Source organism: Rhagoletis zephyria, unplaced genomic scaffold, assembly GCF_001687245.7.
Source record: "Rhagoletis zephyria isolate East Lansing unplaced genomic scaffold, Rhagoletis_zephyria_1.1 Rzeph_scaffold_06142, whole genome shotgun sequence".
NCBI classification, from domain to species: domain Eukaryota; kingdom Metazoa; phylum Arthropoda; class Insecta; order Diptera; family Tephritidae; genus Rhagoletis; species Rhagoletis zephyria.
Window position 1 is genome coordinate 9233 of NW_016163225.1, and position 12145 is coordinate 21377.

A 12145-nucleotide genomic window follows, 5' to 3' on the forward strand; every position below is an offset into this window, starting at 1 on the left:
ATGTCTAAGGTGGTAAAGAGACCAACCTTTCTATAAGGAAACAATTATAGAAAAGGAATTTTCTTACACTGTATTCATGTTTCCGCCAACAATTTGTGACATCATTTAAAAGCAAGGCGAACGACGACACTATTTATTAGGTGGCACATTCAAGCCAATGTGCCAAAATGCGGGTATAAACAGTTATTGATTATTATTACGTTCCTGACTTCAAGAGCGTATTTTCAATTCAAAAAGGTTTTTTAAAACTTCAAATATAATATACAAATTAACATTAATATTAGATAATTAATTAAGAGACAATAGTTCGTGATTTTATACTGTAAGCAGATGTCACTCGAATGGCGAGTCATGCGGTTTTTCATGTCTTGACTTTTGCGATAGTCTAGGGTTTCCAACACCTCCCCTTTTTGGTTTGGTGCGTTAGGTGGGAACAAATCGTTCCACTGGTCGGCGTATACGCTGTATACGCTCCTTCAATGTAGGTGATGGTTCCTTCGGCGATGCTTGGGATTGAGTCTCACCAGAAACGAGTTCTCTTTGAGCTTCTGTCTCAGCATGAGTGCCGTCATATAGACCAAACGCATCGATCAACGTCTTGTTTGCATTTTCTTCTGCAGCTGCCGCTGACTCTGTGGTGTGAGTGCGCTTTCGTAACTGGTTTGCTTGTGCTCTTATGAGCTTTCCGTCGCTAAGCAGAACATTGTAAATAACATTTCCAACCCGCTCAATTACTTCGCCTGGTATCCATTTGAATTTGTTTTTGCCTTTGAACACGCTAGCATATACTTTGTCTTTGGGTTGGAACAATTTTTCCTTCGCGCCATGCGCTCTGTCGAATTGCCGTTTCATACTCTGTTGCTGCTGGTCGAGTTGACGATTAATAACCGGTTTTGGTTTCATCAAATCTAAGTTGGTGTGTATATTTTTCCCTAATAAAACTTCAGCTGGCGTTCTGTTGTTTTCGTTGTTTTTGTTGGGTGTTGAGCGGTAGCACTGTAGGAAAGTTTGTAGGATTTTGTGGGTAGTTCCCTCTCCGTTCAATTTAGTGAGAGCGCGCTTGAAGGTGTCAACAAATCGCTCTGCTTGCCCGTTCGACATTGGGTAGTACGGACTCGAACGCAGATGTTCGATGCCATTCCCTTCTAGGAACTGTTGAAATAACGCGCTAGTAAACTGCGTGCCGTTGTCGGACACTATTGTTCTCGGAGTTCCAAAGCGGGCAAATATCTCGGTCAAGATATCAATAGTTTGTTGTGCTGTTATGGATTTGGTCGGAACTATCTCTGGCCATTTTGAATACGCGTCTACGAGAACTAAGAAATATTCATTTTCGATCGGTCCCGCGTAGTCGATGTGTAGCCGTTCCCAGGCACATGAGGGTTTCGGCCATGGGCGAAGTGTCGTTTTATTTGGCATCTTTGCTGCGGATGCACAGTTACTGCAGTTTCGCACTAACTCTTCTATTTCTGAGTCTATGTGTGGCCAATAACATAACTTCTTGCAATTGCTTTGGTCCGCTCCATTCCCGGATGTCCCTTGTGAATTTGCTTGAGAATCCGTTTACGTAATATTGCCGGTATTACCACACGCTGTCCCAACATAATACACCCATCAATGATGCTAAGGTTGTCGCTTCGCAACCGGAATTGTTTTAATTCTACTCCGATATCTGCATTGTCTGCCCAGCCATGTTCAATGTAATCTAATAATTGCTTGAGAGTTTTATCTTTCTCTGTTTCATATTTTATCATGCTGTGCGTTACTGGTAGCTTGTCTATTGCATCTGATAGAATTTTCTTGATCTCGCCTTCAAACTTTACCGAGGCGATGACGTAGTCTTCCGACGCTTTGTTGCTTTTATTGATCAGGCGTGAAAGAACGTCAGCATAACCGAAACTATTCGTTGAGATAAAGCTTATCTCGAAATCGTATGCTAATAACTGCAGCGCCCATCTTTGTAGACGGTTAGCCTGATGTGCCGAAATACCCGTCTTTTTGCCAAAAATCGTGAGTAACGGCTTATGATCCGTGTGCAGTTTGAACCTTCTACCGAATATCATCTTGTGGAATTTGGTGACTGCGAATACCAGAGCGAGCCCTTCTTTTTCAATTTGGCTGTACCCCTTTTCCGCAGGTGTAAGAGATCGTGATGCGTGACAGACTGCCTTTATCGAACCATCAGGGCCTTCATGGAGAATACATGCACCAAGACCGTAGTTGGATGCGTCTGCAGCTACGATGATTTCTTTATTTGGGTCGTAGTGCGTTAATAGCAAATTTGAGCTGAGAATGTCCTTGAGGCTGTTAAAGCAGTTTCGCTGAATAGACGTCCATTGCCACTTTACATTAGCCTTTAAAAGTTCGTCTAATGGGCCTCTAAGCTGGCGCATTTTATTTATAAATTTGCCGTAGAAATTAATTGCACCCAGAAATGATCGCAATTCGGTAACGTTGGTTGGTTCTGGCATATCTTTGATGGCTGAAACGCGCTCCGGGTATGGTCGAAGTCCGTCCGGACTTATAATGTAGCCTAAGTATTTAACTTCGGTCACCGCAAATTTACATTTTGCGAATTTGATTTTGAATCCATAATCTTGGATTCTTCGCAAAACCTCGCGTAAATTACGATCATGCTCAAGTTCGTTTCTTCCCGAAACAAAAATGTCATCTATATATGCTGCTGCACAGTCCAGACCAGAGAGCATTTTATCCATTACCTGTTGGAAAATGGCTGGGAAGGTTTTAATACCGAATATCATTCGATTATATCGAAATAGGCCCAAATGCGTGTTTATCGTAAGTAACTCCTTTGACTTGTCATCTACTTCGATTTGAAGAAAGGCATCCGACAGATCAATGTGACTAAAAAACTTGGCATTTGCGAGCTTTGAAAATATGTCTTCTGGCAGAGGAAGAGGGTATTGGTATGCTTCGAGGGCAGCGTTTAGTCCGGTTGAAAAGTCGGCACAAATACGTATGCTGCCATTTGACTTTTTCGTGACCACTATTGGTGCAGCCCACTCAGAGTGGGATACTGGCGATATTACATTGATATCTTGTAGTCTTTGTAACTCCTCTTCGACAAGATGCTGAATAGCGTAAGCCACTGGTCGTTTTGGACGAAAAATTGGAGAACGCCCAGGCTCAACCACCAAATGCGCTTTCGCGTGCTTGCACAGGCCCAGTTTTTCTTCGAATACATCTGGAAAAGATTGCTTTAGAAGTAAAATGTTCTTATTTGTATTTGTAACTTCACTTCCCAATGGTTCTGCTTTCACATGGTTGCAGATTGCGTTGATGGACATGTTTTCGAGACCAAGAGCAGTGATCCAATCCAGTCCCAGCACGTTCAAATCCCGGACAGGTGTGACGAAACATGTAAGTTCCAATTCTTGCTGCTTGAATGTTACCTTACACTGAAACTGCAAAGTAAGCGGCAGCTTCCTTGTTGCGCTACGGGCTGTGTCCTTGACTTCGACTCCGTTTGACGTGTTTATCTTTTTATAATTTTGTTCTGATATAATTGTGATATCAGATGCGGTATCGAGTTGTAGGGTTAGCTTTGTGTTGTTAATGCTGATGTTTACAAATTTTCGCAGTGACGTATTGATTCGGTTGACAACACAAATGCTTTTTGATTGCGGCCGTGAGGCTTTGAATTTATTGTTGTGCTTTTGTTTTTTTCTTTGCACACTCTTCTTTGAGTGACAGTAGCCCTCCTTGTGACCCGTTTCTTTGCACTGTTCGCATTTATGTTTACTATATGAGCATTCACGTGAATAATGCATGCCGCCGCAAAACCAGCAAGGTGTTTTTGGTACCTGCTTAGCTTTTGCATTGCCAGTATGTAAACGTTTAACAACCACTTCGTTTTTGGGATTCTCAATTAATTTTGTATCTGTTTTTAAATTAATGAGGCGCTGGCACTCCTTAGATAACCCGTCGAGGGTGAGGGCGGTATCGGTATCCAATTTACTTAGCATTTTGGTTCGTATGTCAAAGTCTCCTTCAGACTTCAGGCCCATTACGAAAACTAAGCATTTAAATTGGTCCAATGTCAGCTCTTTGAGCTTGAAATTTTCGCAGTGTCTATTTACTGTTCCAGCGTACGTAACGAAATCGGTCGTATGCGGTTTTGTTAGTTGCAAACAATTGAACCTAATGTTAAACAATGATGTTTGTAGTCCAAAAAGCTGCTTCAGTTTTTCTACTGTCTCTTTAAATGTTAAATCGCGAGGATGTTTAGGCAATATATAATTGATATACTTATTGTGTACGACTGTGTTAAGTTTGCGCAAAAGTAGTCTGACTTTAGCTGCGTCATCTAATTTAGCAGCGTCGACGGTGAACAAATCTTCGTATCTGGCATACCACATGTCGAAAGTTAGGTTAGATTCAGGGTCAAAGCAGAATTCTGTGATGCTTGACGAAAGGGCTTCTATAGTGAATTCCTGGCCCTTTTCCTCTGGCTGTGAAATTCTTTGTGGAACAAGCTGCTTAATTAAATCCTGCATAAGTTGTGTGTCGCGCACATGTTGCTCTTTCATCTGACTAATCAACTTTTTTACGCCTTCATCCATTTTGAAGTTAAGTGTGACTTTTAGTGTGTGTGTTGAAAACCAATTTTCTCGTCGCCACTATTACGTTCCTGACTTCAAGAGCGTATTTTCAATTCAAAAAGGTTTATTAAAACTTCAAATATAATATACAAATTAACATTAATATTAGATAATTAATTAAGAGACAATAGTTCGTGATTTTATACTGTAAGCAGATGTCACTCGAATGGCGAGTCATGCGGTTTTTCATGTTTTGACTTTTGCGATAGTCTAGGGTTTCCAACAATTATTTAATATCGGAACCGAGATCATGTAAATTAATTGATTGCCTTTCACACACTTTTGAATCACAAATTATATGATTTTTTACTGCAGACAAGTTGTTGCCAAAACACAGCAGACATTTTCCAATCAGAGCTGCCAAATATCCTTAGTTATGAGGTGCCATATTGAGGATAAAAAAGTGCCAAAATGTGCCAAATAGAAAAATAAAAGTGCCAAACAAGGTGCCATTCCTTTTAATCATTCACATTTAGCAATAAGTTAAAAGTCATATTTTCAAAACAAAAGTGCAATGATAAAATATGATAAACCAGTTGAATAGCCTTTTTAAATTAGAAAATTTTATTTGAGAAAAAGAAGTACATGCAAAGGATTTCAAAAAAATGTATTGAAATGTTATTTTTTTACAAAAGTGCCATTGTGGGACTTTGTGCCAAATTGAAAAATAAAGTGCCACTTGAAATAAAATAGGTACAAAAATGGCACGGTTTGAGCCAAGTTGGCATCTCTGCTTCCAATAACTTACAAATATAAAAATGTGAAATATCGAGGGCTTGAATTCATTAATACCCTCTCTCTGCAACTTGCACAAAAGCTAATTTGTTATTTTAGAAACCATCTGGGACTTATTACTTGTCATTATATAAGGTAGCATTAATATCACCGATGACAGTTAAAGCTTAGGTGGATTTTTATATCAGAATCTCATCTTTGTGAAAAGTGTGCGAGGGCTTATATTCAATAATACCCTCTATTGAATATAAGCCCTCGATATTTAAAATATATAAGAATTGTATTTCAACGTATACAAAAAATAAATCTACCTGCGTTACAGCACGGCGGGAGACGGGGAAGGCATGGCCGAGGGTGGGGCCGCGGCCTAGCGTGACGTGGGGTGGCGCGCCTGTCGCGCGGTGTGGCGCGCGGACGCGGGCCGCCGCGGAGCTAAGCAAATTTAATGTTTGAAAAAGCAATAATGTCAATGGATTTTATTTCGCTTTTAAAAAGGTAATAATGCGAAATAAAGTCAATTTACCTTATTTCCATTGATCTTATTACCTGTCACCCGACAAATACATACATTTTGTATCGGCGACTGCATTCGGGAAAATTAAATGACTCAAATAAATCGGTGCAAGAAGAACAATTATTGAAATTGCCTGAGTTCCGTGAAAATATTGCTGCTGGTATTTTTGCTTCTACTACCAATGGTTCTGCTGGTCGTCCAAGCTCAGCACAAATGAAAAAGAATCTAAGTGTTGGGAAAAGAGCGGATCATCTAGTTGAAGATGTTCCCTTCGATTTGTATGATCATTTCCCAGTATGGCTTTCCAAGGGTGCTGACAAAAAAGGTGCAAGTTTTGTTTAACTTCAGAGACTTTTGCTTTTGCCCCATAGGTTAGGTTAGATTATCTCGGCTGCCCTAATCCTACAGGAAAAGGGGCACACTTAGGCCACCATGGGCCGGTGTTGTGGTGCCATAAAAGAGACTCTATATGTCCCTTCTCTTACCCTAGTAATGGAACCACTTCGTAGCTCTGATGAAGCGGACAAAGTCATAGACGCTGGCTGAATCCAGTTCGGCCATACATTTAAAAGAATAATGGAGGAACGAGCGTCGGCGAGCTCTCTCCAGAGCAGGACAGCGGCATAAGTAATGCTCCACGCTCTCGACTTCCTCCTCATCGCGGCAGCTACGATAGTAGTCGTTTGACTGCAAACCCATTCTAGTGGCGTGGATTCCCATCAAGCAATGCCAAGTTGAGAACTCCAATAACATGCCGCAGCAGTGGTCGCTCCAAGTGGAGGAGAGGGCGAGATCTACGCTTGTCAAGCTTAGGCCGGATATGTCTTGCTATCCTGCAGGTAGGCTCCGCAGACCATCTTATATTAGCCCGTCCGACAAAGTTATTCTCCAGCCAGAGCTTGCAAGAAGATAGCGGAATGCCCGCATTATGGGCTGTACGGATTGCAGACAACAAGGTTCCTTCCCTTGCTAGTTCATCCGCAGTTTCCCGGTATGTCTCTGTGGCCTGGAACCCATACAACATTAGTGACGTACACCTTGCCAGTTCATTAAGAGTACGTCTACATTCCATAACAACCTTCGACGTAGAATTGTCACTATTAAGTTCTTTAATAGCAGCTTGGCTGTCAGAAAATATTGTTACCGCCTTCAGATTAATTAGAGAATCGATCAACCAACTTGCAGCTTCATTTATTGCTGTTAGTTCAGCCTGAAAAACGCTGCATAGATCTGGCAGACGAAAACTGAGGCTAAGTGAGAGTTCTTGCGAGTATACCCCACTTCCTACCTTCAGATCCAACTTGGAGCCATCAGTGTAGATGGCTGTGGAGTCAGAATACGATATCAGGACCGAATCCTCCTCCCATTCTTCCCTTGAGGGGATCCTTGTCTGGAAATGATTCTTTAGTCCCGTTGACGGGACTGTGTAGTCCAGGCGCCTAAAGTCCTCTGGAGGATCTTCCAAAACTCTAGAGTGACCAAACCTCGTGTCACTCCATTTGATTAGTGCATTTAATCTAATAGCATTACAGCTTGGCTGTAGTTTACCATATAGGTCCACAGGTAGCAAGTGAAGCAAGGTCTCTAGGGCTTTAGTCGGCGTCGATGGTAACGCTCCCGTGATCATCATGCACGCCACCCTTTGGACCGCTGTTAATTTGTTTCTTATTGTAGATTTATCTACGGACGGCCACCAAACCGTTATGCCGTAGAATAGAATGGGACGCACAACCGCTGTGTACATCCAGTTCACAATGTGAGGCTTTTGCCCCATATCATATTTCATATTTTTCTTTAATACATTGTCTAAGTAAAGAAATACCACTTATCTGCCATTTTCTGCGGGAAATATTTTCACACTACATTAGCCGAATCTCTAAGCTTTCAACTGAACAAAGAATAATAATGCGATCTCTCCCGGGCATACAACGATACCTTAATATTCAACAAAAAATAAAAAAATACTCGTTGAAAAGCGCTATTTTCTTTACATTTAAATTGAACTTTTTCTTATCAAAATGATTAAAAGAGTTTAGTACTTAAATGCATTATTATCTTCTGTATGCGGATCCGTCACTACTTTTTAAGAACACAGTGCAGAAATCAAAATATTAACTTAAAACCGTCACGATCTTTCTAGAGAGCGAAAAATTATTTATAAGCAGCGTTATAATATTCCGTTTCCGGTCTACGGTAAGCGTTCGCTGTGCAAGTTAGAAAATGGAAGGGGGACCGGAAAATGTTATTTAGAATGTTCACTATCGAATGTGACTAATTTTTTAAGTTTTCTTCAAAATTTTGTCAAATTGGTTTATGGCCGCCTAAATCTTTCAAATACCCCTATGTACTCCGCTCCGAAGCCCTGGTCTGTACAAACAAGATTTTGACATGATAAAAGCGCGGGTAAAATAGTCATGGTCGACGAATTGAGAGAACTCGTTTACCTTTTTATCACGCGAGTAAATACTGCCAATGATATTTGTTAAGAAAAGTATATGAGAGTTGTGTATGAAGGACTAGAGTACTCGGTCATACTTTATGTATAGGGGAAATGCGATTTCGTGTTGTATACAAGCAATGTGCGGAGTGTAAAATTTTTTTGAATGGTAGATAAGGCAAATATTTATGTATGCATTAGGGCGGGTCAATTTTTATGGCATATTTTTGGAATATGCGCGTGTAGCATAGAAGGATTCTATGTGTAGGTTGGTTGGTTTAAGTGGATTGTCACTCAGGTGACAAGCAATTAGCAAGTTTGCCATTTTTGTTCCACAACTCGTGCAACCTAGAGCCATTTGGCGGGTTTAATAAATTTCAGTACGTCATACAGAGAGAGGCAGCTGCACTCTGAAACATTCTGCAGGAATGGTTTGCCGAGTGTCTTTAGCATCATCCTTGCGAGGGCTGGACACTCGCACANTGTTCCACAACTCGTGCAACCTAGAGCCATTTGGCGGGTTTAATAAATTTCAGTACGTCATACAGAGAGAGGCAGCTGCACTCTGAAACATTCTGCAGGAATGGTTTGCCGAGTGTCTTTAGCATCATCCTTGCGAGGGCTGGACACTCGCACAGCAAGTGTTCGACTGTCTCTTTTGAGCGCGGGTCATCGCAGCTGCGACAGAACCTATTGAAGGGCAGCCCTATCCTTTCGGCATGTACCCCAACGGGCCAGTGCTCTGTGCATCCTGCAGTAAGTTTGTAGGCATTTGTTGTGCTAATCCCTAAGAGAGCTTTGGTTTTGAGAGGGTCGTAGAACACCCAGAACTGCCGGGCAATTCTGTAGGATCCTGTGCAGTTCCACCTCTGCCTGGCCTTCGAATGATAAATTTCGGTAATTTTTGTCTTAATCTCCCTGAGCGAGGCGCCCATGTCCATCGCGTGGGACACATCCATTGCGGAGCCGCTCATTGCTAGTTCGTCCGCTGCCTCGTTTGCGTAGATGCCCCTATGTCCCGGGACCCATATTAGGGTAATTTCGTATTGATTAGAAATATATGCCAGCCCTCTCCTACATTCATCCACTGGCTGAGATCTAACAGAGTTAAAAGAGAGTGCCTGAATAGCCGCTTGGCTACCCGAGAGGATGTTCACTTGCGTTCTCGCGGGTACATTGTCTTTGATGAACCTTACTGCCTCCTTAATAGCAAACGTTTAGGCCTGGAAAACGCTTGCATATTCTGGTAGGCGAAAGGACAGTTTTAGGTTATATTGCTCAATGAAGACCCCAGCACCAACCCCGCATTCTATCCTTGACCCATTCGTAAAGACAGTTAAGCCCTGCAAGTACCCGAAATCTTCCTGATTCCAGTCACTGCGGCTTGGGAATATCGTGCGGGGTGTATGGTGAACTTAGGACTTCGACAGGGCATCGCTTTAATTTCAGACGATATTGCGTCTAGGATGGAACCGTTCCCGAACGGTCTTTCCTTCCAGAGCCCCAGGGCACGCAGTCTGATGGCGCTGTTAGCAGCTGAATTCTCGATGAAGATATCTATAGGTAATAAGTCAAGAAGGACGTTCAAAACGTCCTTCGGACAGGATCTCATTGCGCCTGTTACGCTAGCGGCTGCTGACCTTTGAATTCCGCCTAGCTTTTTAACTACGTAATCCTTAGTAAGGGCTGGCCACCAGGCCAGCGCCCCATAAGAGATTATGGGACGGACTATAGCTGCGTACATTCAGTGCACAATTCTTGGTTTCAAACCCCATATGTTGCCCAACATTTTCTTGGCTACATAGAGAGCCACCGTGGCCTTCCTAGCACGCTCCTCAATGTTTGGTTTCCAGTTAAGTTTGGGATCCAAAATGACTCCAAGGTATTTCACCTTCTTTGACAGATCCAGTTCCGTTCCTCGGAACCTTAGTTTATTAAAATTTGGTAATTTTGTTTTATTTGTGAAAATCATAACGTCAGTTTTCTCCGGGTTTACGCTAAGAGAACAGCTTATGGCCCAGGAATCTACTATCTTTAAAGTCCTTTCCATAATTTCAGTTAAGACCGAAGGAAACTGACCCGATACCAGTATCGCTACATCATCGGCGTAAGCTACCGCTTTGATTCTCTGAGAGACCAGCTTTACCAGTAGTTTGTTTAAGACCGTGAGCCATATTAACGGTGATAGCACTCTTCCCTGTGGGGTGCCTCTCACTGCATATACGGCCTTGCTTTGGTACCTCAATCCGGCATGTATTACTCTGCTCCTTAGCAGAGACACTATCCAAGCCTGGGCACTGTGATCAATCCCTGTTTCCATAAGTGCCTCATGGATGGAATCTACACTGACATTATTAAAGGCCCCCTCGATTTCTATAAAGGACCCCACTGTAAATTGTTTATAGTAGAGCGAACTCTCAATTGTACGTACCACTTCATGTAGGGCAGTCTCCGTTGACTTCCCTTTCAAGTACGCATGTTGAGAGCATGATTAATTGGACGTCTTCTTACTTGCTTCCGTAGCGTTGTAAGGTTCTCATTCCACCAAGGTGTGCGCGCTTTCTTGCCACACCTCAGCGCACAAGCCTTCGTAAGGGCCTTTCCGAAGGCCTTATTCAGGCTGTCCGCTTTGGCGTCCAGCTCGCCCCTTGTAGGAATGTCTTCAACTGGTAGTTTCTTCAGTTCTTTTCCAATAACCTTTTGAAATAAGTCCCAATCTGTTTTACGAGGGTTTCTTAAGGGAGTAGGCGTATCTGCCGCAATATTTAGCTCAAAGAGTATTCGACGGTGGCCCGAGAGGGTCTCTTCGTCGGATACTCTCCATTTATTGACCTTTAGGCTCCCCTCGGTCAGCAGAGTTAGGTCTAGGACCTCTTCCCAACCGCAAAAATCAGGGGTACTAGGAAATATGAATGTGGGGGTACTACCTATATTACAAATCCTAAACGTAGAATCAATAATAAATTGAAAGAGCGACTCACCTCTTTCGTTGGTTTCCGAGCTGCCCCATAATATATGTCGTGAATTAGCATCGCAGCCGGGTAACACTGGACTAGCTCCTGCTAGCCTTTGTAAAGTGATGACTTCCTGTGGCGGACACGGCCTGTCGTGCGCCATGTATACGCATGATATAAGACAGCTTTGTTAATTCATCAACTCCAAGTTCACGACTGTAGTATCAGCGACCTCTTCGTCCGCGATAACCTTGAGGTTCATATCGCCCAACATCTAGTTGGCATCCTCGATATCAGCCTCCATAATCGGCTCATTGGAGCGGAATATTTTTAGTTTCGCTGTTCTCACCCCGAAGAGCAGTTTACGGTCCATTTTTTTGAAATGGCTCAATACTTTCTTCGGTAAGCCTCAGAACCTCATCATGTCGGTCTCCTTGCCGCTGGGGATGGGGCTTAAGTGATGCTATGTCAGTCATACTTGTGTGCCGGGCACAGCACCATGAACCAAAAGGGGTACTGGGTACAGGACTGGAGTCTGCGGCTGCTCACCCGTAGTTCGTGTGGCGGCCGTGGGCTGTAGCTCCCATGCGCAGACGCCCGCACCGACGTTCCCCCAACCCAACCGATTCCTTAACCGCCCCCCCTTACCTATCACCCCACCTATATATTGCCGACCACTCTCCCCCTTTCCCTCCTCTGGACAGCACTTTAAGCCAGTGGTGTTGAGGTACCCGTGCCGATGGATGAATGGTCAGTAGTGCTTAAAGAACTGGTCTCTAACCGTCCCCTCCGATGCCCGGGCAAGGTCGGTTGTATAAGTGCCTTACCACGGTATGCCGGCTCTGCCGGGGTGGACCACCCCTTCCGAGCATACTCGTGGGAA

At 43.2% G+C, this 12145-nt stretch overlaps 2 protein-coding genes across 2 annotated transcripts; both read right to left on the minus strand.

The window, feature by feature from the left end:
- Window positions 1-423: 423 nt before the first annotated feature.
- LOC108372895 (uncharacterized protein K02A2.6-like) lies at window positions 424-1419 on the minus strand. Its single transcript, XM_017628695.1, has one exon. It carries the CDS (start codon window positions 1417-1419, stop codon window positions 424-426), a length of 996 nt encoding a protein of 331 aa, XP_017484184.1.
- A 56-nt stretch (window positions 1420-1475) lies between these two features.
- On the minus strand, window positions 1476-4583 carry LOC108372896 (uncharacterized protein K02A2.6-like). The gene has a single exon (XM_017628697.1). It carries the CDS (start codon window positions 4581-4583, stop codon window positions 1476-1478), a length of 3108 nt encoding a protein of 1035 aa, XP_017484186.1.
- Between the last annotated feature and the right edge of the window lie 7562 nt (window positions 4584-12145).